The sequence below is a fragment of the Ursus arctos genome, unplaced genomic scaffold (genome assembly GCF_023065955.2).
Source record: "Ursus arctos isolate Adak ecotype North America unplaced genomic scaffold, UrsArc2.0 scaffold_15, whole genome shotgun sequence".
In the NCBI taxonomy this organism is placed as follows: Eukaryota; Metazoa; Chordata; class Mammalia; order Carnivora; family Ursidae; genus Ursus; species Ursus arctos.
In genome coordinates, this window is record NW_026622819.1 from 11,398,280 (window position 1) to 11,423,915 (window position 25,636).

General features: G+C 46.5%; 1 protein-coding gene across 4 annotated transcripts in view; it reads left to right on the forward strand.

Annotated features, from left to right (window-relative positions):
- TRIO (trio Rho guanine nucleotide exchange factor) overlaps positions 1–25,636 on the forward strand; it is a 347,980-nt gene that overhangs the window by 176,726 nt on the left and 145,618 nt on the right. For all 4 annotated transcript variants that reach the window (XM_026506706.4, XM_044386996.3, XM_044386995.3 and 1 more), the window contains exons 10-11: positions 4,607–4,729; positions 17,787–17,978. In XM_026506706.4, coding sequence (XP_026362491.2) covers positions 4,607–4,729; positions 17,787–17,978 — 315 coding nt within the window. The remainder of the gene's footprint in view (positions 1–4,606; positions 4,730–17,786; positions 17,979–25,636) is intronic.

Here is a 25,636-nt window from a genome sequence, read left to right on the forward strand (position 1 = left end):
CTTTAGGAAGATAACAGAGTTCATACGGTGTGTGATAGAGGACACTGTAGTGGGGTCTGGGCCGCCCCCCATAATCTAAAGGAAAGCATGGAGATTTCTGTAGCCAAATGTACAGGACTAGAGACTGCACTACCGGATCTTGGTGCCAAAGGGATTTTTGGGACCAAGTTTTGAAAAAATACTGAGAATTTCAGAGTTATTTCAGCTTTTTTGTGGATAAGGGATTATGGACCTGCTTGTGTTGCCCTCCCAAACATACATGGAATAATCTTTCAGTAAATAATGCTGGCGGCAGTGATGTGATGCGGGACGATATCAGGAAGCTGCTCCAGTCAGTATTTGAAATAAACACCTCTGCATTTTACTTTATTATTATTTTTAAAGATTTTATTTATTTGCCAGAGAGAGAAGAGAGTACAAGCAAGGAGATTGGTAGGCAGAGGGAGAAGCAGGCTCCCCTCTGAGTGAGGAGCCCGATGTGGGACTCAATCCCAGGACCCTGGGATCATGACCCGAGCTGAAGGCAGACACTTAACCGAGGGAGCCACCCAGCCATCCCTACCGTTGCATTTTAAAGGGAAAATGTCTTTACTTTGGCCTTATACTGTCTGTTGTTGAGATACAGGTTTGTGAGAATTAGTTTCCTCTGATGGGGGTGTAGTATTTAGTCACAAATTCTTAAAGAAGCAATCACCAGAAATAGTAATCCAGGAAACAGTGAGCATTAGGCCGTGGGGGCTGGTCACAGAAAATCACATAGCTTGTACAAGACGGCCAGAACTCTGCTACGTGAGTTGGTGGGAAGGCACCAGCAGCTGGTTCCCACAGCCTTGAACTGAGAGTTGGTAGTGTTTGCTGTCCATTATACCCTACTCGCTTCAGCAGAGGTCATTTGCCCAGGAGCCCCCCAGCTGTTTGCAAACAAGAACAGCTCTTTCCTTCCAGACCCCATCGTGCCAGCTGTATGGCACTTGAGCCGACTCAAGAGACGTATAGACCAGAGATTAAGAGAATGGACCCTCTGGGTCTTAGTTCCCAGACTGTCTCTTCCACACGGTAGTAGAGGGTCCTTGGTCCTGTGTCTTCATCTGTGAAATGGGGATATGATGTGCCTCCCCTACCCCAGCTCACCGTGAGGAATGATGGCTTAGTGTACACCCAGCCCGGGTCAGCACTTGCTGCAACAGCAGGTTCCCAGACAGCGATATAATTATTAGGTAAGAAATGAGCATAATCGTACTTGCCATCATCATGATCTGTCTTGTAATCACAAGCAGGGAGTTAAGCTAAACAATATGACGGTTTCCTGCCCATCTGGCATTTTGCCTTAGATGCTGAGATGGTATCTGTGTTGTGTTGGTGGCTCACTTTGGAGTGACCTGGACCCGGGGGCTCTCACTGTGTCCATTAGAGGGCACTGATGGACAGAAGAATGAGCTCGCACTACTTCCTCTGCGCAGAGAGGGAGGTAGCCTTGGCCTCCCGGCTTTGCTGTCCTGCCCAGGAGCCAGGTAGCCGGTGGGAAGGGATCGCTGTTGTCCTTCTCCTTTAATCTAGCAGCAGAGCGGCGAATCCTGTGCCAGCCTTGTTTCTGGGGTTGGGGTCACAGGACGAATGACAGCTGCTGGCTGCAGCCGAGGTCAGAGAGGTGGCTGGCTGGATTAGGTGGATGAAGCCCCTGATCCGCAAGTATTTTTATGTTTTCAGTGGAAACGATTCCACAAGCATGTCTTTGAAATGCTCTGTGGACTGCTATATCGATTCAGGATTCCTGGGCGATCTGGGAAATGTTCTCAGACTTATAAAAGAGCAAAAGCCTCATGGAGAATTTGGTTTTGAGTATGAGCTGGATTTCATAATTGTCTGCCACTATTTTTTTTTAAGTGCTTAGAGTTTGTACACCTTCTTTGAATTACTTTCCTGTTTGTTGGAAATATAATTTCACCTGGTATTTACAATTCTGTCTAAAGGAACCACTAATAAAAGAAAAATTGTAACTCTGAACAGTTGGTTCGTAATAGCTTTAATTTCCAACTTACACTTCCTGAAAGACTTTTCTTAGGCTTCAACACCAAATTTTTATTATTTTAAAAATACTGTATTTTGCTTCCTCAGCCCTTTCTACCAAATAATGTTTACATTTTACTTTTTGAAATTGTGTCCTTATTTCAAGTCTATATTGACTTGTAATTATCAGGTTTGCTGTTTACCAGTGGCTAAAATTTCTATTAACAGTAAAGTTGCGGAATATACAGAAAATACTGTAGTTAAAAAGAAAGATCTCTTAGCTCTTCATATAGATCTGGTAGGCAGGGAGACTGTAGCCTAGGTATACTTATGTATCTTTATGATCTTTTCAAGCTTAAAATATTTGATCCTTGTCTCCTGTGTGTTATTGGCCCCATGCCCAGAGGCACATTCCATTTAACTCTATCCATCCTTGAGGTTGAGTCGTCTTGAAGTTGTCAATGGACATTTTGTAGGAATGGAACAGGATCTGTGTTTTATAATAGGAATTAAGAGACTCATGTAAACAACCCAGCAGCTTTATGTCTGCCTTGAAGTCAAGTGTGAATGTAGTACTACTTACTAATGGTAATACTAAAGCACAGTCCCTCTCGCCCTCTCTCTCTTATCTCAGGAAAGGACAATAATGTACACTAAAAAGCAATGGATGGGGCGCCTGGCTGGCACAGTGGGAGGAGCGTGTGACTCTTGATCTTGGGGTCATGAGTTTGAGCCCCATGTTGGGTGTAGAGATTACTTAAAAAAAATTAAACTGAAAAGCAACAGATAATTATAGCTGTGCCACCCAAGAGCTTAAAATCGGATGGAACTCTGCCACAGGCTGTGGTTTAGGGGTGGGGATGGTGCGCGTACTGTATATCCGGCACGCTGGGGTGACGTGCTTGTCGTAGACCTCACAGCTCCCCGTTACGATCACTGAGAACCAAGGAAGCTACAGGCCGGGAGGGATAAAGAACTCACCCAGAACACAGAGCTAGACCCTGGGTGTGCAGCAGGGGCTAGAAACGGAGGGTGGAAACGAGAGAGCTTTCAGGAGGCCTGGGAGTGAGGTGACAGAATACATGTAGATCCACTAAGAAGCACTCTGATAGCGTGACCCTGAGGGACCAGCAGATCGGTGGTGTTGACAAAAGAGGTTCAGAAATGAGCTCTCGCAATAAGGTAGCTGTGTGGCTTTAGCTGAGCCTCTGCCGCAAGGCTTGGCTCCTCTGTCGTCCCCCCCCCCCCACCCCCGCAAGGCATCACACCTCTGCTAATTCTACAGGGTCTTTAAGAGGACCACCAGCGATTTATTCAGGTTTGCAAACTATTTTAGTTACACGTACTACTAACTTTGCTAAACCCTATGCAGAAAGGGCCCTAGGTCAGACCCTTGGCTTCTGAAGGTCGCTGGTTTGGAGCGATGGATAACAAGACCCTGGACGTCGGGCCCTTACCAGCTGTCTTTTCTTTTCTTTTTTTTTCTTTAAGAGTTCTGTCAGCACAGCTGATCTCTCTCTAGTGCAGGCAACAAAGGGCAAGGGATCCTTTTCATAGCACTGAATCCCAAGTTAAGACCCCTTTTATTTTGCCATTAGTGGGGTGCCATGCCTGGTCTGCTTCCAGATTGTCCCCTCGACCACTGTCCTGGCTGTTCCTGCCCCAGTTGGTTCTTCAGTCTGAGATAGTTTTGATCCATATGCATCGTTACCTTAGTTACTAAATGCGAAGTATGAGAGGTGGCCTTCAGCAGTGTGTTAACAAATGTATTTGAATATTTAAATACCTTGTATGTAAAGTTTTAGTTTATAGCAAAAGATGTCACTGACTTATTTTTTGCTAGTTCTCTTTTCCCCATCAGAAAGAAGCCAAGTGTACATTTGATGGTAGTGTAAATATTTTGTTAGATAATGCCAGTTTTCTGTGGTTTCTCAAGTACGAGAGCCAGTGAACTCCTCAGCACCGACTCTGAACCTAGAAACATCAGATCGCAGTGCTTAACTTCTGCTCCCTTTCTGTAGGTGGTGGGTGTCAACTTGCAAGAACTTTTAAGTAATTAAATTCATGGAATGTTTAGCTTTCACAACAGCTTAGTAGTTTACAGAATAAATTACCTCAAAGACCAGGACGGAGGCATTTAAGTGCTTTGTTTTCTTAGGTTTTATTTATATGTTTTCAGTGTTCTAAAGAAGAGACAGAAAAACATTAACTTTTGTGGTTAAGCTTGAATTGCCTGAGTTGTGAAGCTTTGAGCTTTATAAAGATGTTAAGTTAAACTGCTTGATAACCACTGTCTTACCCAAAACCTACTCAGTTTTAGATGCTCCATTGTGTATAAAATGAGATGAGACTTAATCATTATTGCACGTAATGATTATACAGAGACAGACTTATGCTTTTATGGTAAGAGCTGTTGAAAATCACGTTAGGGAAGCTGATCAGATGTGGTAGATTAGTGTCCAGCTGCTTCCAGTTTTTTTCCTTTCTTTGCTTCTTGTTTGTTACAGTTTTGACCACAGCCCCTATCAGTGGGTAGCCCTCGCCATCAAACAAGGCAGAACATTGTTTTTATGGCATATATACCTGTACTTTATTGTAGGTGCTGGACTGGATTGAGAACCATGGAGAAGCATTTCTGAGCAAACATACGGGTGTGGGGAAATCTCTGCATCGGGCCAGAGCTTTGCAGAAACGTCATGAAGATTTTGAAGAAGTCGCACAGGTAAAACCATGGCTTTCGCTATTTTTTCCCATAAATACCTATGTGGTTGGTTTTGAATTCGTTTTAACCACATCTGAGATGGGTGATTCTTGGCTAGCTATGTTCAAAGGTGATTCAGAGGAGGTAAAGCTCAGATTGGAGAGTGAGGCTGTCCTTGCCTGCACAGAAAGATGATTTCGTCTCTTGGCTGGACCATAAAATAAGGTGTTCTTGACCCAGAAAAATGCCCTGAATGTTTTCGCCGTATTTATTGTACCAATGCCTGTTGCCTCATTTGTGAGATTTCAACGGATAATCAGAGAGTAGTGGTTCTTCTTGCATTTCTGTAATGATGGGCCAGCATTTCTTGTCCTCTTCCAGTTCTTTCAAATACATGTGCTTAGAAACAGGACGCAGGGTGTGTAGTGTGTTTAGGACACAGGCTGTGTGGAGTTGAAGCATTGGCTATAATGCTCACTAGCTGTGTCATTTGGAAAAGTCTCTTCACATTTCTAAGATTAACTGTCTTATCTGGAAAGTAGGCAGAGGAAAGGCTTCTAGAGAGGAAGTCAGGTGTGCGTGTGGCTGCAGCACTTGGAAAGCACTCAGGCCAAGGCCTTCCTACAACTTATTATTTGGTAAATGTGCTTTTTGTTTTGTGTTTTGAAAGAAAGTGGAGTGAACAAAGGGAAAATTACAATAACGTGGCGCTGTGTGTGTGTCCGTTCCGTATTATATGGAAGTTATAAGGAGGTGAAGGGGAAAAGTTATTTTAAAAAGAAGTTGTCCAGTAGGATACATCCAAACTGAAACACATTATTGTAAAACCGAGGAACATCAAAGTCAAAGTCTTAAAAACAAGGAGAGAAATGACCCAACAGCCCCTGTGAGAAGCACTATTAGACAGTTGACTTCTCGGGGCGCCTTGCTGGCACCCTTGGTTGAGCGTCCGACTCATGGTTTCAGATCAGGTCATGATCTCGGGGTCATGAGATCGAGCCCCGTGTCGGGCTCCGAGCTCAGTGGGGAGCCTGCTTGGGGTTCTCCTTCTTCCTCTGCCCCTACCCTCCACTCACTTTCTATCTCTAAAAAAAATAAATCTTTAAAAAAAAAAAAAAAAAGAAAAGAAAAGTTAGCCCACTTCTCACCAGGAACCATGGATTCTGGAAGTTGGTAGAATAGTCTTAAGGGAAATGAACCCTGAACCTGGAATTCCAGATCTAGCAGGACTGTTGTTCAATGATGAGGATAAAATGTAGACCAAGACTGAGCGAGATACTTACCAGAAGAACGAAAGCATGTCATTTATTTTTTTTAAAGATTTATTTATTTCAGAGAGAGAGAGAGTGCACATGCATGAGTGGGGGGGAGGAGCAGAGGGGGAGGGAAAAGAATCTTAATCAGGCTCCATGATCCATGATCATGCCAGACATGGGGCTCGATCTCATGGCCCTGAGATCATGACCTGAGCCAAAACCAGGAGTCAGACGCTCAACCGACTGTGCCACCCACGTGCCCCAAGGCATACGGTTTAGTCAGAATAATGGAAGCAGCCACTATAATGTGAATGCTGCAAGAAGAGGGACTTTGTTTTCTTTGCTTCTCTATCACTGACGCCTAGAACAATGCCTGGCATATTTAAGTGATCAGCAGATATTTATCAAATGAATTAGTTAATAAAAAGGAAAGTATGAAAAGAAAGGACTGGGATCAAGAATGAGCATAGAAATTGGTAAATATATTTGTAAATCCAAGGACTGACCATTTAAACCACAGATGGTAGATTTGGAGTTAGTTAAAAAGAGCACAGCACGGAAGTACCAGAGCACTCAACGTGGGGGAGAAAGTGAGTTCTGAGGCTGGAGGAGGTACTGCTTACCTGACTCTCGTAGACTCAGGGGCACATTAGCACTTTGGAGTGACCACTTAAAGTCTAGGGATAGGAAGTGTCAAGCATAGCAGGAAAAGAAACACAGAAAACTGGGTGAATAAAAATTCATGGAAATGGGTAAGGTGGAAGCAAAAGAAACAAAGACAAAAATCATGACAGAAATCACAGAATAAGATGTGGTAATTTGTTCATAAGTATCAGTAATTACAATAAAGGCAAAATAGATTTTACTTGTAAAGAGGCAAAAGATTCTCTATCTCTTAAAAATCATGCTATGTATTATTTTCAGGAACACACCTAAAACATAAATACCTAAGAAGTTTGAAAATATGTAAACTAGTAGAGAAAGATCCACCAGGCAAATATTAATGAAAAGAAAACCGAATATTAGGAATATTAATATTAAGCAAATAGGTTGGAGAGTATAAAAACATTATTAGAAATGAAGAGGTTCTGGGGCGCCTGGGTGGCTCAGTCGTTAAGCGTTTGCCTTAGGCTCAGGGCGTGATCCCAGGGTCCTGGGATCGAGTCCCGCATCAGGCTTCTCTGCTGGGAGCCTGCTTCTTCCTCTCCCACTCCCCCTGCTTGTGTTCCCTCCCTTGCTGGCTGTCTCTCTCTCTCTGTGTCAAATAAATAAATAAAAATCTTTAAAAAAAAAAAAAAAAAGAAAGAGGCTCTTCCCTTATAAAAGGAAGAGTATCAGTAGACATCCAACAATGTGGCCTCATCTGTAAGTCAAGAGAGAGAGGAGTAAACCGTGGCCGTGTGTCCGTGGATTCTACATGACAGAGGGTTCAGGTACACACTAGTGTGGGGAACTGAATCTGGGACAGACTTATGGGATAACAAAACAGTCTACACTTAAGTCTTGTTCAGTGAAAATGCCTTCTCTACACGTCCTGACGTACAGAGTAGATGTCTACATGCCTTCTCTACACGTCCTCACATGCAGAGTAGATGTCTACATGCCTTCACATACAAAGTAAAAAAGACAATCCCAGCCTTTCTGCTTTCCTGATCTCAAGAAAAGAGCAGGAAAAGATGGTGTGTTCAGCAGCCTTGACACAAGCAGGATGCTATCTTTGGAGTATTTTTCTTGTCTGTTTTATGTGTGGTGTCCCTACTTCATGCCTGTTGGAAAATATTCTGTCTTCCTCTTGTAGAAGAAATGTGGAAAATGTGCTCTTATCTCCCCCTTCATTTTTTCCATGTGATAAGCTACTGCTGTGGCCAATGCAGTTTGGGGATGGACATGAAATTTGTGTTATATGAGCCAAGACTTGAGGCACTGAAGAAAGTAAGAGGCAGAACTGCAAACAGCTAGGCTCTGGAGATGGAGGCTACCCTCTCAAGTAGCATGGTCCCCCGTGACGGTAGGCTGGGCTGCCCTCGCCTCTTCCCACATCCTCCTGAGCTCCCTGCAGTAGGGAGGATGATGGTCTACTGAATGTCCTCATGTGTCCAGCACCCCGTCGACCCTTCTCCCTCCAGTTCCTGTGGTTCCTTGCATTCCAAATTAAGGAAATCTCTGCTATGACTAATGCCCTATCTTTTCATGGTAAACTCATTTCCTCTGGTCTAAGCCAACCGTCAAAGCCATCAACACAGGTTCCCAGAGGGCAGCAAGACTGAGAAGACTTTCTCTGTAGGAAACATTTCTGCTCGCAGGTTTCTAAGGTAAGCCAGGGGTCAAAGTAGCACCCTGAGCTGTGGTCTGCTCTTCACCCCTGGTTCGGAGAGAGGCAGGCACTTGTTTGCTCCCACGTCTACCTACTCAGCTGAGTCCCAGTCCTTTCTTATCTCTGCTCTTTGTCCCTGGGATTCTAAGGGGTGCCCAACCCTCTTCCCCTTACACCAAAAGTGCTTCAACCCCCAATCTGAGCTGTGCATCAAAAGAAGCCTTGAATACAAACACTTCGTTCACTTTGCAGACTTCTGTATCCACTTTCCCTCCCTCTGGTTTTCAGATACTGGCCATGCGTCAGGCATTCTGACGGGCACTGGGCGGGGGGTGGGGGGTAGGCAGTAAGCCAGACCAAGTCCTATGAGTCAGCATGGCCACCTGTTAGAGGGTTTTCCCTGGCAGTAGTTGATGTCTAAGCAAAGACCTGCAGTTAGTGAAATTCAGCTTGGTGACAGAAGGAAGAAAATACTAGAAGCCATCATGGGGGCATCAGGTAGGTTGGACTGTTGAGCAACACCACCAGGTGGCCTGCAAGGCTGGAGGCTGGGGAGCTGTGTGCACACTGCCTGCCTCTCCTCTCTGGGGTCCTCTCTCCATTGCCACCCGCCATGGGTGTGGGCTCCAAGCTCCACCCTGAACATGACCACAGCCCCACGTGTCCCCCAGCCATCGCTCCTGCTGTCCTCCATCCACTGGCATGACCTGGGCCTTCCAATTATGACCTCTGTTCCTGGCATCTTCAGGATACCTTTGTTCTTTTCTTTCGGGCCCTCAATATTTATGGGCCCTCCCCTCTCTTGAAGAATGCCGCTTGATTCTTCTATATTTTTGAGCCACCAGTTGGCTTTGGAAGCGCATTCTGCCAGCAGGTGTGCTGCGGTTGCCGTGGCTCAGAGTAGGCATTCAGCTGTCCGTCGTCGTTGACCGTGAACTGAGCCCCGGCCGCTTCCATCGTTCCCCTCGCTGTAGAGTGAAAATCTCTGATCTTTCCTGTCCACAAATATGTGGCGACAACTGTTATGTGCTGGGCTCCAAGTAGTTGGTAATGGAGGTCTAGAGTTTAGCGCATGGTCGGCCATGTGTGTAGGGACATTTCAGATCGCACAGAACGCCCGTGAACCATTTCAGTCTAGTTCTAAAAGTTCGCTCTGCCTCGGAGTGCACCACCAGGCCATGGAGGTAGAAGGACCGCCCTGTGTGAGGAGAACCAGCCACAGATAAAATGAAGGGAGGGTGCATTAGACCTGAAGACATAGGGTGGACTTCTCCTTCTGGCCCCTCTGCCTTGTTTCGTCAAGACTGTTTTTATAGTATTTTAAGCCAGAAGAGGTCTTAACTATAAGACGGCTCCATAAGGAGTCTGGCTTTTGAAAACCTTGTGCAGCAGCTTTGGTCCGGACAAACAGCGGCCTTGGTATCGAGGCAAGATTACATCTTGTTTGTAGCCTCCTTCACTGAAGTTCTCTGGCTCTTCCCAAGGGACACAGCGTCAGTGTTGCTGCAGCGCAAGCGAGTGAGGCCCAGCGCAGTGACCTTCACCACCCTTTCCCGCTGCCCGCCCCCATCCTTGACTGCTCTCTGGCAAAGCAAATCGCAGGAGAAGTGCTCATGGCAGAGAACCAAGTTTCTATTTTAGATTGATGTTATCTTTTGGACAGGATCCCTTAAATATGGGAGCAGAGGTAGTGTTAGTGCTTAATCAGAAACCGTATTTCATTTTCTGAAACATATTCACAAAAGTAAAACAAATTTTGGGGTTTAGGGAGAAGAAAATTCCTTTCGCCGTTGCTTAAGGTTGTTTGTTTCTTAGGGTTGCATGTTGAAGGGTCCTTTGTAAAATCAATTCAAAATTGTCTTTAGAGATCTAGAATTAGTTATTTATTTAATACACTTACAATCAGCTTCTTCAAAACAGCGAGTTGTGGCGTATGATGAAGTAACAGATACAAGAAGGAAGTGGTGAAAGTCTTACGGCTGGATTCATTTAACATGTACTAAATATAGGTTAATTGTGTAGAAGAGTGCTGGTGTTCTGGGAAGGAGGAACCTGAGGAGACGTCAGATTAAGTTGGTGGGAGTGAGTTGCGCAGCCTGGCGAAACTTCTTCAGGGCGCGAGACTTCTTGTAGGAGCCGCCGGCCTGGGGCTTTGTTTCAAGCGCCACGGTCGCCACGTCAGGACGCACTCGGATCCATGTGGCATGCAGTGTCACAGAGCCAAGAACGTCCTCTCTACTAACCTGCACATCCATCCCTTCTTTATTCTGTACAGTGATTGTGAGTAGCTGTTTCTCGTTGCACGGATCCAGGCTGATGAATTACAGGGCGTGGCTGTGCAACCATGTCCCATTTCCATGCATGAGCTTTAAGGAAGAAATATGGGCTTCCCCACAGAAGCTTTCTGCACCTGACTGTTGGCAGGGGAGATGCTCCTTGCAGGCATTTTCTCTTTTACCTTCTAAGTAAATATTCAAGTTAACATTCCTTTTTAGATTTAAAAAGCTATGATTACAATAGCCAGTAGAATAGAGCCCACAAAACTCTGGTTCAAGGAAGAAGCTGGTTTCGAGAGCACAGATTTCTTGAATACGATTAGTAAATCTCTGGCGTGGCATCTTCCCACGGGCGTGGATCCTGCGAGTGCTTACACTGCCTTCTCTCCCGTCTGCCTGTCCCCTGAGATTCACGTCACCTTCCCAAGATGTAATGTATTGTGACAGCCTTCTCCATGAAGCCGTTTCTGTCAACAACTTTTTATATGTGCCATGTAATTATCTTGTCTTCCAGGATAAAGAAGTGTGGCATTTAGGAAAGTAGGAGACATTCCATTTGGGCAAGATTTGCAGAAGATAATCAGGCCTATTCTCCAGTTCTCTGGTCGCTCCTGAGCTCATTGTCCTCCTTTGTGGAGGCTTTGTGCGCAGCATGTCCTAAATTTCTGATTTGCCACAGTTAATAGATCCTTGCTTCTCTAGCACAGGCTGCCATTTCGCAATAAGTTCATTTTTTGATATAAGGTGTGGCGTTTTGTCTTTTTAAATAAATTAGTAGTGGAGAATTTTGGCCCAATGTTTACTATCAAGGATTTCCTTTGGGTTGGCATGTGCTTACAAGATATCAAATTTCCCTTATCACAGACACTTCTTAAATGTCCTAATGCCTTCACTGCTTTTATGACCATGGGCAAGTTCCTCCGTCTCCCCAAGCCTCAGTTTCCCTAGCTGTAAAATGATACCTAATTCCTACCTTTGCCAGGTAGCTGAGACGAGACTACGTAGACACTATGCCTGGCACTCAGCGGGTGCTCATAGTGCTGATTCTCCGCCTGGAACCTTCCCCACTCCCTCCCCCCAAAAAATTATTTCTCCGGTAAAATGCTAACACCTACGGATGACAGTCAGTAGTCACTATTTTGCTGTACCTAAGTATGCACCATACAGATTTTGTCACGTCTGCTCTTTGTGTCACAAGTTTTATCATGCTGTAGCGTGTTTCAGCTCTGTATCACCTGTGTGTGTGTGTGGGGGGGGCTGGCTTGTGTCCTGTGCTTTCCCTTTGTGGATGAAAAGATGATCCCTGGCAATTTATGGGCCTTTTAAATGATTCAAAATACTGGGTGTGGTTTTGGTTTTTTTTTTTAAGATTTTATTTATTTGAGATAGCACAAACAAGGGGTGGGGGAAAGGGAGAAGCAGACTCCCCACTGAGCCGGGAGCCCGATGTGGGGGACCCTGGGATCATGATCTGTGCCAAAGGCAGACACTTAACTGACTGAGCCACCCAGGCGCCTCAGGACACTGGGGTTTTTAATACAGATTGCAGATGTACTGGCCCATCATTCTTTAATGTTACATTAGTATAAAATACCTTGAAAGCTTTCTATATGCAGACTTCGGCCTGTTGTTTTTTTAAACAAAACAAATGGAACAGAAGTAATCATTCCTTGAAATACTTATGTTCTCCTCCTCTCCTATGTTTTCTAAGATCAAGAAAACCTATCTTTTTCACTAGATTCTGTCTAAATGTAGCCTCTGGCCATCTTCTGTTGGTCCCAGACCAGAGCAGCTCAGGATCCGTAGAGAAAGGAAGGTCTGATCTGCCCTGCACGGTTTCCTGAGTCCTAGCACTTAGGCAATTTTAATTTACTTCTCCAGGAAGAGGAAACTGTTCCGCCTCCACCCGGGCCTGGCTTTTCTTGTATCTCCTTTAATCTTCCTCACAGGGAATGTGGGCCCACCTCTCAGATGAGGAACTGGGCCCACAGAGAGATGCCCTTGGGGACGGGATGGCAGGCCAAAGGCAGGAGAAGTCTGGTATCTTCAGGCTCTAAAACAGCCTCCTGACACCACCTCCTCTTAAGTAGAGATAAGTACTGAATTTTCCCTTGCAAGAGGAACCCTGGCCTGGGCATTTGTTGTTTGAACAATCCTAGCTCTCCTGACTGACTAGGACAAGTCACTTCCCCTTTGTGCCTTGTTTCCTCACCATCCTTGTGGTAAGGCTGTTGCGGGGCACAGGCCAGGGGCTCCAGAGTCACCATTTATAACCAGTATGCTCCTCAGCACGTGGAAATCTATCATCTTCTGTGGCAGAAGGATCCAGGGTGGGCTCTGCTCACAGGAAGGCCGTCGGTTTCAGAGACCCCCACATGCTGCCCCTGGCTCCACCAGCCCCTCCTCAGGGCCCAGGGAAAGCCATGGAATCCGTTGTGCAGGCTCATTTTCTCCCAAGTATAAAATGAGAGGTAGGACTAAGTAAATATTGTGTAGTGTCTCCAAAAATTAAAAAAATGCACTTGTTCGTTTGGAACGAACTCACATATGCCTCAAATATCCTTCCCTGCTGGCAAAGAGGTAGAAAAGCTTTTGGAAACAAAATGTTCAGTGCTGGGAGGCAATATGACCTGCCGATCTACTTAGCAAACATGAGAGGTAAGCGACTTCATGGCTGTGGTGACAATAAGAAAATAGGATTTAGCTCTTAAAAAAACGTGTGTGTGCTACATAAAGCATGATGCTCTCTTAGCTTCTTTCGTGCCTCTGCCCAGAGAGGCAGAACGTGCTTCCTGGGTGAGGCTCCGCGAGGGGAAGCCTGGGTCTCCTCCATAAAGCCATCATCCCCAGAAGAGTCACCTCAGCCTGAGCCCCTGATGGTCAGAGACCCTTTGTCGGCCATGTATGCAGAGCCTCTGTGGCAAGAGCCCTCGATGCTGATAGCTGAGCTTCCCAAGGAGAGCTCTCTCTGTGCCCAGGCGCTGCACCGGGGGGCCCAGGAACCAGCCTCTCAGGAGGGAAAGTCTAACTGAGATAATTGTGGAAAGTACTCAAGGATTATTCCAAAGGTGTATGTGTGTGTGTGTGTGTGTGTGTGTGTGTATTGCATACACATACACACACAGGTAGCTGACCCTTGAACAACATGGGAATTAGGGACACTGACACCACCCCCACCACAGTTGAAAGTCCACATATAACTTTTTTTAAGATTTTATTTCTGTGTGATTACTACACCCAGCATGGGGCCCACACCTTAACAATCCCAAGATCAAGGGTTGCACGCTCTACCAATTGAGCCAGCCAGGCCTCAAACATCTGGGTATAATTTTGGACTCCCGCAAAAGCTTATCTATTAGCCTACTGTTGACCGAAAGCCTTACTGATTACATAAACAGCCAATTATCATATTTTATATGTCATATGTATTGTATTTTTACAATAAAGTGAGCTAGAGGGAAAAAATGTTAATAAAATCATAAAGTATATTTGCAATACTGTATTCATCAAAGAAAAATCCACGTATATATGGACTGTGCAGTTCAAATGTATTGTTTAAGGGTCAATTGTATAAACACATATACTTTGAAACTTTATTTTTTAGACCAGTTTTAGATTTACAGAAAAGTTGTGAAGATGATACAGGGAGTTCCCATACCCCGCCCCCAGCTTCCCCTACGATTACTCTTAGTAGGGTACATTTGTTAGAGTTAACGGACACTGATGGATTACTATAAACTGAAGCCCTACTTCGTTCAGATTTCCTGAGTTTCCCCCATTCCAGGACCCCGTCCAGGATGCCACATTGCATTTAGCTGTCATGTCTCCTGAGGCTCCTGTTCCAAGAGTTTCTGTCATTACTTTTTATTGTTGTTAATAGCACCCCAGTCCTTTCCCTTGGCAGGACAGTATTCGAATTCTCATTCTTAGTTTAGCTCCCCCCCTCATCCATCCATAAGGCCGAGATGCTCTCCAGCCTGCGGTTCAGGGGCACCAAGTCAGTGATGTGACTGGTTTTGGAACTGAGGCCTCTGCTGTGAGAGTCTTCCCTCCTCGGCACCCGGGATCTCCGAGAGGTTCCATATCTGTGTGTGGAGGGCTTCTTGTCGCCATCCTCCTTGGCAGGGTGCCAGACTGCGCCTGGGGGATATGGAGGTCCAGAGGTGCCCAGGATGGAGAGCGGACGTTTAGAAAACGTGCTTCTGTTGTCACAAAGCCCTTTGGAAGTGGGCCATTTCACTGTCTCTGCTACGCGCAGAGACTGTTCTAATTTAGCTTCCAGGTACGTCCCATCGAGTATACAGACCTGCGCTGTTAGTTCTGCTGTCAGATTGGAAATGGACAGCACTTTCAGATTATTCTAGGTAATTGTTTCCAAAGACCATGTAAAACATACATAGATGCATTTTCCAACTTTGGCCGTAATTAGTGTATTTTAAGGGATTGGATTCTTTGACATGTCTTCACTTATTTCTGAAAAGAGTTCTGAAAGATCCTCAGTTAATAGTGCAGAATACCAAAAAGAAAAGTCCCCTGAAAACGGTTGTTCAGATTGGCAGGGCAAGACGGCGGAGAGTGTGCCTCGCAGTCGCGCGTGAGCTGTGCTGCCTGAAACCCCGTGTGCGGGAGTCCCACGAGCTGAACAGGACAGTGTGGGGCGGGGGTGGGGCATAGGCACAGGCTCCACACTCAGACCCGGGCCGAGCCCTGCTCCCACCTCCCGACAACCTTGTCCTCCAGCCCAGCGACTGCCCTGCAGGCCTCAGTTTCCTTAGCTGTGGGAGGGGCTGTGCTGAGGATCAGACCAGGGCCGGTCAGTGCTCGAGGTCGGGGTGCAGCCTGTGGCGATGATGAAGGAATAGACTGACTTTTTGTTGGTTTTTATGGACACTTTTAAATTCTCTGCGGACAGTGCACCTCCGCTTACGGCGTGCCCAGGGGTGGACGGCTTCTGCCCCCACGCTGACGCCTGGGGCGCCCGGCGCTCTGTTCGCGTGCATCACGACCATCCTTCCTGAGACCATCTCATACCTATCATGCCGTATTTACACTTGCTGTACTTTTTTTTTTTTTTTAACTTACAGGGAAGTTGGAAGTACAGCACAAAGAACTTAACTCTCCCTTGAGCCCTTGACTTTAGTCTGTATTTCCTAGCAGGAAGGGACATTGTGCTGCACGCCCACAGTGCCCCTGTCAAAATCAGGAAGTGAGCGCTGCTGCGGGCTTACCTTCCAGCCCCCGGACCGCGCGATGTCCTTCACGGCGAAAGCACCCCGTGCAGAAGCCCCCGTGGCGTTGTTGTCACGCCTCGGAGGTCCTTGAGTTTTTAGCACGTCCTTGGTGGTTCCTAAGCTCTGGTGACCTGACGCTTTGGAAGGTTCCAAGCCTGTTGTTTTGGAGCATGCTCCTCGCTCCGGGTCTGTCTGACGTTTGGTCAGGAGTAGGTTCCGGTTATGTGTGTGCCCTCCCACCAATCGGCACCTGACTTTAATTCGTCCCGCTATGTATGGTATTCCCTTTGATTTCTAGGTTAAAGTGGTGTCTGCCACATTTCTCCATTGTAAGATGAGTCTCCCCCCACTTTGTAATTGTTAAGCACTTAGTGGGGAGCTACTTTGAAATTCTATAAATATCCTGTTCCTCATCCAATTTTATTTATTTATTTATGTCTGTATGTACTCATGGTTTCCTGTTGTATTTGGTGGATTATACTCTGTTACTATCTTTGTTTACTCTCAGATTGTCCCTGATTTGGCCAGTGGGAGCCTTCTCAAGCTGCTTTCTGTGTCCTGACCTACCCACATTGTCCTTGAGCATTTCCTTACTTTTGGATACAGTAAGATGTTTCAGCCTCATCTTGTACTTTGTCCCCCCACCCCTTGAGTCAGCCGTATCTCCAGGAGCCCTGGTTCCTTGTAGCGGAGAATGATGATTACAGGTAGAAATCTGGGTGCTAAGCATGCTTACTGCTGTTGGGCCATAGCTGCTCCTGGGCTTTCTCAGGGGACAGAGGGAGAGAGGACGTGTGTGTGTATGTACGAACGTGCATGTTCACACACCTGTGAAAACCATGTGTTCACACTCATACCTCTAATTATAGTCCAGTGCCACAGGGTTAACTCAACTTTTCTCCTTTTCCATATTTGTAAGTCCCTTCTCTGAAGTGAGGACCCTGCCTCTCATTATCCTTTACCTGTTGGCTTAGTAAATGGATGTCCCTGGATGTGACCAGTCTCCCCAGTGGGAGGCTGCCCTTGCAGGAGCACCCTCGTCCTTCCTCAGGCTCAGGCTCTCTGCGGGGCACCACCCCACAGTCTGGGCCACTGATGAGACACCCACTGTGTGCTCAGCTTTGGGACTCACATGTTGGAGAAGGATGAAGGACTCCACCTGTATCTCAGAGGGACGGCAGCCTGCTCTGTGGGCCTCCCCAGCAGGCCTTCCCTCTGTTCTCGCACTATGCTGAAGCCCTCCCTCCCGTCTCTGCTGCTCCTGGCCCCACCAGCCAGCCCTCTCTCCAGCAATTCCACAAACAGAGTCAGGTCTCTAACACACCTCTTTTATCTGTGGAACCATTTGCAGCCTTTCATTTATCATGAATTAAAATGGAGTAATTTTCAAAGTATTTTTGATACCTATTTACACATAACTTTCAGCTCTTTAAAGGCTTATGGTTATTTCCTTTTTCTCAAAAAATATGTCCCCTTATGTAGAAAAAAGATAAGCATGGATTACCGATAAGCAGAAACATGTTAAGAAGACAGCAGCTTGTATTTGCAACCTCATCTTTCCACTTGCACTTGGGGAATTATAAAATCATACATCATACTGAAAAACAAAACTGGAACTCTGCATTCTGTCACAAGACTAGAAGGGAAAGTGAAGTGGGCATTTGTGCTGGTCGTGCAGCAGCAAGAAGCTGAAGGTCCTCTGTGAGTCATGGGACAGCCAGAAGCTGCCTACAGATACCCCACCACTGCTGTAGTCAGAAGGGCTTTGCCACAAGGTGCAGAGTTGAATGATCTAGAACAGTAATGGGAAAAGCTGCTGATAGAGGTATATTGAACTGCTAGAGTCATCTCTTCCCATCACTTTTTTTCTGTTGGATTTATAGAAATGATCAGGAATATCCCAAACTGATTCCATTGCAGTCTGTTAAGGTGCCCAGCCGGGGTTTTTTTTGTTTTGTTTTTTAATTCACCCTCTGTTTTTCTGGATTTTCTCTTGTACAGAACACATATACCAACGCAGATAAATTACTAGAAGCAGCAGAACAGCTGGCTCAGACCGGGGAATGTGACCCAGAAGAGATTTATCAGGCTGCCCATCAGCTTGAAGACCGGATACAAGACTTTGTTCGGCGTGTGGAGCAGCGCAAGATCCTGTTGGACATGTCCGTGTCCTTTCATAGCCACGTCAAGGAGGTAAGCCGTCAGGAGACACAACAGAGCGTGGGTCTGAAAGGCTCTGTGGACCCCTTGGGAAGAGTGTGGACTGGTTGTGATATGAGAAAGTGGACCAGAGGTGGCCAGCGATGAGGTGTAGCCCGTTTGCACTGAGCAGGCTGGCGTGGACAGGGGGGTGCACTAGGCTTCTCACTGGTCTTCCTAGCCTCTAGCCCCACAAGCATAGCCATGCCTCTGCCAGGGGAGCTGGAAGCCTGTGTGTCTGCAGGAGCGGACCCCTGAGGGCTGGGCTGGCAGACGAGACGTGTGGAGTAGCTGGTGAGCAGGGAAATGTCGGGCTGAAGGAGCTGCCTTTAACTTGGAGAGAGAACAGAGCATGTCCATTTAGCGTCAGTAAATGACCTGCATGTTGTGGTCAGAGCTGGGTTTCCTTTCTGTGTGTTAGTCTGTCATGTGGCCAACGTCATGGTTGAGTTCTGATTTTATCAGACTGTGTGACTACTCTCAGATTCTGATAAAAGTGAAGTTTATGCAATATTAAATTTAAATTACCAAAGCCAACATGGCCATAATAATATTAATGCTAATGTCATAGATATGCTCTTGTTAATCCACTTACCTCATTCTAAGAGATAATGTAAATCGATATCTGAAAAATGGGGAAGTACTAATTATGCTCTCGTGTGTGTTATTCTTAGTAGAAATCACATAAAAATACAATTCAAGAAACTCCTGTAGCTCTTGAGAAAAAAAAAAAGGACTTACAAATCTAATAAGGATGTCAACTTTTACTGCATCTTATTTCTAAGGAAGAAAAAATTCTCTACTTCACAGCTTTTTATAAGTTGGAATTGAGGAGCCCCTCCAGGTAATTTGGAATTGAACATATGAAAGCTTATAGACATAGGCTGGGAAGAAGGATCTAGAAAGAGTAAGGCTGCCGGAGAAACATGGGATGGGCATCAGAGATCAGGAACCAATAGACGTGTTCAGAAGGAAAGAACTTCACTGCCAGTTCTGGGATTTTGGGCAGTCAGTCTTCAACCAGGCCATTTGTAACTTTTGAAAGCTTGGTTCCCAGAAGAGCACACTTCCCTCTTAACTCTGAAACTGTCTGAGCCCGTGTGGCAAACTGGAGGCCCCGAGACCTTGTGCTTCAGCTCCAGCCAGGCTGCTGGTGAGCTCGGCCATCCTCTGCTGAGCAGCCCTTGCAGCAAAAGCGGGCACTTTGTGAGCCTGGGCGGCCGTCAGAATAGAAAACCAGCACCGCTGGCTGCTTTGCCTGTGCTTAATAGTGCCCTAGCTACAAAAGTCCACAGCGTCTATAGAGAAACTGGGTTTTTTCTGAGGAGACGTACAAATGCTACATTTGTCCATAAGAATTTCTGGTTACAGATGTGGCAGGCTGTAAGTTCTTCACTCTGCTCCACTCAAGCCGGAACCACCAGCTAGCCTTCCTGCCCCTGGCAGCTCTTCCCCAGTCTCCCGCAGCGCTGCCACCAGAAATACGAATCCGACCAGGCCGTAGCCTTGTCTTTGAACCGTCAGGGACTCTGTGTATATGGGGCACCGTCCTGAAACCTCTCCTCATCCTCGTGGCCAGCTTCCACTTTTTCTGCAGCCCCTCATACTCAGGAGAGTGTCCCCAAACCTGTGGCACTCTGCCAGCCCCAAAACTTGGACTTACTGCTTCCCTTCACTTCCCCAGGCAGAGTTAGTGGTTTCCCTCGCACTTTCTGGAACTTTCTTTACATGTACCAGCTGTAGTACTTGTCCTCATGCGGTGTAGTTGTTTCTCCCTCTTTCTCCTCAGTATGGATATGTTAACTTCTCTTTATCTTATGCATTTGAACCCCCAAGCTGAGAGGGAGAAGGTGATGGTGTGACAAAGCAGATTGTGCCTTTGCCCATTAAGCTGCGGCAGACAGACAGCAGCGAGGAGCTCTGAGCAGCTGCCTCCGAGGGAGGCACCGCCGGTGGGGGCCGCAGGGGCCGGCGAGGGCCGTAGGGGCTGCCAGGGCGCCGGGTGGCCTGTGCTGCTGGAGAGAGAGGAACTGCCGCCACGTGTTGGCAATCTGACATCTGTCTCTGTGACATGCCTAGTGATATTCTTTAGCAGGATTTGTAAAGATTCAGCTTGCCTTCAGGACAGAGAAGACGTTTTACATGAAGCAGTTGTTATGATTTACATCACCTTTTCAACTTGGTTACAGTTTTCAAAAAGCAGACACTAAAGGAAGCTAGAAGGAAAGCATTTTACAAAAGCTGTCCCCCAGAGACTCAGTTTGTGTTCATTGGTTTTTTACAACATCAGTAGCATTTTTAAGAAAAAAAAAAAAATCTTAGAATAAGAACATTCCAGTTTTCAAGCAGTAGAGTCTGTCTGTCTTGTCACTAGACCTGGCAGTTTATGAAATAGCGAAAACATATTTTGTTTTCATTGACTTAGACCATGGGAACCTCCAGAAGTTATGAAGTTGGTAGACTAAGGAGACCTCAAATCTGGTTTAAAGGTGAAGTGGTTCCCTGTTACAATTCGAGAATTTTCAGTACATTCATTCTTTCGTTTTTATAGGAGAAACTGTCCCAGTGGCAGAGAAACTGGCATGTTGACCCTGACTTGGTTCTTCAGTGACGGGAGGCCGAGGAAGGGTGCCCCGGTGGCCAGCTGGGGGGTGCCTGCAGCCAGGGTGGCTGGGAGCGCAGCCCCTGGAGGCGGGCCGCCCACAGGCATGGAATGCTGCCGGTTCTTCCCTGCCTTGTGCTTGGATTTCATTTTTAGCCCCAGCCACTGTCTGAGTACATTCATTTTTTACTGCCCAGCTCCAGAATTCTCCCCCGTCTCCTTTCTCTGTGTTGCATTCATCATGCCCCAAGACCCACAGGGGTATTTGGTAGGTTTTATGTGGGGAGGAATGATTTCTTCAGTCATCGTGTTTTGAAACTGGTTATTGAATGAAAACTTAGATCCGTTTAGAACAAATTTAGTTGAAAACAAGATGAAAAGTGACAGAAGGGCCAAGGAGAGGTAGTCCTACTAATGAAATACCTGTTTGCATGAAGTTACTAAACAGTTTAACATCAGAGGGATGAAAAGTTGCTAAAAGATCTCTGCTATCTGAATTAATCTTTCTCAAGCAGATCATAGAATTTAAAATTACATAGAAGAAGAGAGAAAAAGCAGGTTGTCTTTTTCAGTTAGGCACATACACGAAGCTTTTTGGAAGTTAACTGTCACAGGCTCTCCTGGCGGCGTGCAGGCTAACTTCCTCAGCCCCGGGTGCCCAGCCGTGCTGGTTTCTCACTTGGTCCAGAGCACAGCAATGGCCCTCCCCTTTTCGCGGTAAATTTCTGGCCCACTGATGAGCACATAATCAAAGGTGATCTCATTAACAACCAACTTTAAAGGTGATGTTGGTTCAGGGCTAGCTTGGAAATGCTTCTTAAGAATCCCACCTGGGAGGGGGTTGGTGGTTACACGCTATGTCCGACCAAGCACTTAGATTCTGAGCGAGACCTCTGGACTCCTTGCTCTCCTGACCCCAGAGGATGGACTATAGAATTCCCATTCCTGTGACGAGAGCAGAGAGGAAGTATTTTCTACCTTGAGGTCAGATGCAGAAGATGGTTGATAGAGGTGTTAGCTTCAGTTTCATCCCTAAACCCAGATTTGGAAGCATTCTGGGACCCTTCCAAGTTCTGTTTTGTTTTGTTTTTTTTTCCCTCTGAAGCAATTCATGAGATGCTTTACCTCAGAAGGCTGGAAGACTGATAGTCTCCTTTTTCCTTTTGACAGTGTTTTTATTTTTATTTTATTTTTTTATTAGTCACCATGTAGTACTTCATTAGTTTTTGATGTAGTGTTCCATGATTCATTATTTGCATATGACCATGTCTTTGAAGTAGTATTTGAAAAGAATGTTGATTAGCCTAACATGAATTTGGATTTCATTTTAAGAGAAGTTTTCTCCTCCTGCATTTTGTCTTCTACCTCTCAATCTCTCAGCATTTTATTCACACCAACTCTGACCGTACCTCGCCTGTTATTAGTCCTGTGTTACCTGCCTTCCTTTCCTTTCGAGGCTTTTTCCCACTGTTGAATCACTTATTCACTCCTTCACCCCTTCCCAGTGTCTCCCCGGCAGCCGTCACATGCCCAGACAAGGCCAAATAGCTGGTGGAGAAACATACTTCAGCTTTCATGTGTGTTCTGTGTTTCAGTCATTTGTTTTTCGTGGTGGATGTGAAGTTCCTTGCAGACTAGAACTGTCTCACTTATCTTTGTATCTCACTAGTTAGCCTGCCTTCCAGACTCAGCATAGCCTCTGTCAGCGTGGGGAATAAATGATGTCTATTTTTAGCTCACCTTTCTGAGATTCAGTGATAGAGGGACATATTTCCGTTTCCAAATCTAGCACAAGCATCGTTATTTTCATCCTTTCATCCTTTGTTCTCAAAATTAGGTCCTGAGTTAATTGATAATTACCTTTGAAGTTTGTGGGTTATTTGAGGCAACCAGGTGGTGGTACGGTGTTCTTGGCCAGAGTTAATTTCTGGATTTGATTCAGTGGCCTTGAGTTGGTTTTGTTTGCTGGATTCCTGAAAGCCTTGGTTTCCCAGGGAGGACCATTCGCATTTGAATCGGGCTGTGACTCTCGTTGGGTTTAAGTAAAGAAGCCTTTTGGTTCTGTTTCTGCAAACTTCCACACTGAACTGGGACAAGTTTTTGTTTGGGGTAATGCTTGGGAAAAGAGGAACCTTTCATTTTATTCGGAAGTCAAAAATAAAGGCCTCCCAGCCACCTGGTGACTTTTTTTTTTTTTTTTTTTTTTTTTTTTTTGTGGGTCACAGCATACCCGCCTGGCTTCATTTTTATGCCTACAGTTAAGCAAGCAGACTTCTTTCTTTATGCTCGGGCTAGTGCTCCCTCTCCCCGGGGGAGCAGGGCCAGAGCCCTCGCGGACTCTGTGCTGTGGTCACCATGGTCAGGGAGGGTTTCCAAGGAAGCGGGCGCTCAGTAGCTCCTTGGGGGATGGAGCTCTTGGGGCCACCCCTCCTTTGGCCCTCACCTAGTTTGCTCCAGGACTATGTTGAAAGTGGACCCAGTGCTTTCTCAGTCAGCCCCCTGCTTAAAGGACCCAGATTTCCTTTCTCTCCTTTTCCTGGTGGAGCTGGAGAGTGAATTGGGCATCTGCTGGTTAACCTCATTCAGGAAGATTGTCTGACGGTGTGTGCTGTTCCTTGCGTCGACCAGCTGCCCTCTAACTGGACTCTCGTTCTCACTGGCAGTCACCGCGCAGATCCCACTCCCTCCTCCTGACCTCTCAGAGAGGGCCTGTCTCTGCGCCCCCCCCCCCCCCCGCATGCCTGTCCAGGGGATGGGACACGTTAGCTCTTTGAGTGCCCCCAGCCTCTGGAGCTTCAGAGCCCTCCAGCTCCCCCCATCCCACCGTCCTGTGCTATGTTCTCTACAAGGTGATCCCCCACTTTCAATTTGGCCTTCTCAGCTGTGCTTTTGCTGATGACTCATGTGTCTGTATCGTCTAAAATGATTTACACATTCCTCCTTTCCCATTTCTACCTCCACATATATACGTATGTGATACCTGCAAGCATATTCCCATCTTATTCTTTTCTGGCTTTCAGTTCAAAATAATTATCAGTTCACAGGAAGTTGGCAAAAAAGAAATGGACAAGGAGGTACGTGCCCCTTCTCCCAGCCTCCCCCAGTGTCACGTCTTGTGTAACCACAGTGCACTGTGAAAGCCGGGAAGTGACTTTGCTGTGCCCCACAGAGCTTATAGCAGCGTCACAGGTGTGCATGCACTCGTGTGTGCGAGCACGCGTGTGGTCAGCTCTGTGCACTGTTATCGTCTGTATATTCACGTTACCACCACCACTTTCAACATACAGAGTCCTACAGATTTGTTGCCATCACCCTCCTGATACACCTCCTGTTCACACCCAACCCCGACTGCATCTCTAACCCCTGGCAACCACTTATCTGTTGTTCTCCATCTCTGTAATTTGTTATTCAAAGATGTTACATAATGGGATCACATGCTCTATAACCTTTTTACGCCACAGTAATTCCTTGAGATCCATCAGTAGTTCTTTCCTCTTCATTACTGAGTAGTGTTTCATGGTATGCATATGTCCTAGTGTGCTAGCTGTTTACCCAGTAAAGGACAGTGGGGTTATTTTCAGGTTTTGGCTGTTACAAAGGGAGACACTGGACCATCGCACACAGGTTTACACGTGGATGGAAGTTTTCATTTCTCTGGGGTAAATGCCCAAGAGTGCAATTGCTGGGTCCTCTGGTAAGCTCATGTTCTAAGAGAAACTGCCAAGCTGTTTTCCAGAATGGTGTATCATGTACACTCCCATCAACAGTGGAGGAGTGGGCTCTAGCTGTGTAACTACTCAAGAGTCCGGGATCGCTGTGATACATTTGTCAACGGGAGAGGTTAGGGCCCAGTGCATCATATCTTAGGATGTTTACTTCAGATGATCTCATCTCAGTAATTTATGTTCAATATTCAGTGCCCTAGCTGAACTCTCTCCTTCCACTATTAAACATTCGATTCTTCTGATTAATCTGATGTAGGTACAAATGAGCAATTAAACGGCCCCAAGCCAGAGAAAACAAGAGGAAGCTAAGGGCTTAGAACCATCTACGGTGTCGTCAGCCCTTGCATGACTGAACGTGACGTTTGGCTTTGGGCATTCGGTTGCTGTCAGCAGGTTTAGCACTTTGTCTTCATATAGTCTGTGGTGTCTGGTATTAAAAAAAAAAGAATAGGCAGTCTTCCCATAGGTGAAAAAAAAAATATATATTAAATAGATCTAGTCATTCAAGCTTTCTGTAAAAATATAATCTTTATTAAAATAATTAAGAATATCAAAGTGTAACATGTCCCCTGAACTGGCTGAGTGACCTGGGGCAGACTGTTCTGGAGAACCTTGGCTTCTAACTATGGGACAGGAACACTAAGGTTCTAGGGCGTGTGGCTCAGCTGAGCAAAGCTCCAGGTGTAGTAACGAACCATAGCACCCGTCTTGTAGGAGCAGCCAGGACATGTGCCTTTCTCGCCTCCTCACGCCATCTGTAGCTTTTTGGACACAGAATGAGGCCAATTTAAATGTGCTATGCAAAGGTATAAGTACCCAGGTGTAATCTGATCTTTTCTTCACTCATCTTTGTTTACTCATCCTTCTTCACTCATCTACTTGGGGTGCCCTCGCTCTGAGAAGCACCTTGCTCTGACCCCATTGTTTAGGATCAGAGGTTGAATGAAGCCTTCCTAGAATATGTTCTGTCCCCAGGCCCGCTCTGTCCCCGGCCCCACTCTGTCCCAAGGCCTGCTCTGTCGCGGCCCCACTCTGTCCCCGGCCCCGCTCTGTCCCCGGCCACACTCTGTCCCCGGCCACGCTCTGTCCCCGGCCACCCTCTGTCCCCAGCCCCGCTCTGTCCCCGGCCACCCTCTGTCCCCGGCCCCGCTCTGTCCCCAGGCCCGCTCTGTCCCGGCCCCGCTCTGTCCCCAGCCACCCTCTGTCCCCAGCCACGCTCTGTCCCCGGCCACCCTCTGTCCCCGGCCCCGCTCTGTCCCCGGCCACCCTCTGTCCCTGGCCACCTTCTGTCCCCGGCCCCTCTCTGTCCCCGCTCTGCTCTGTCC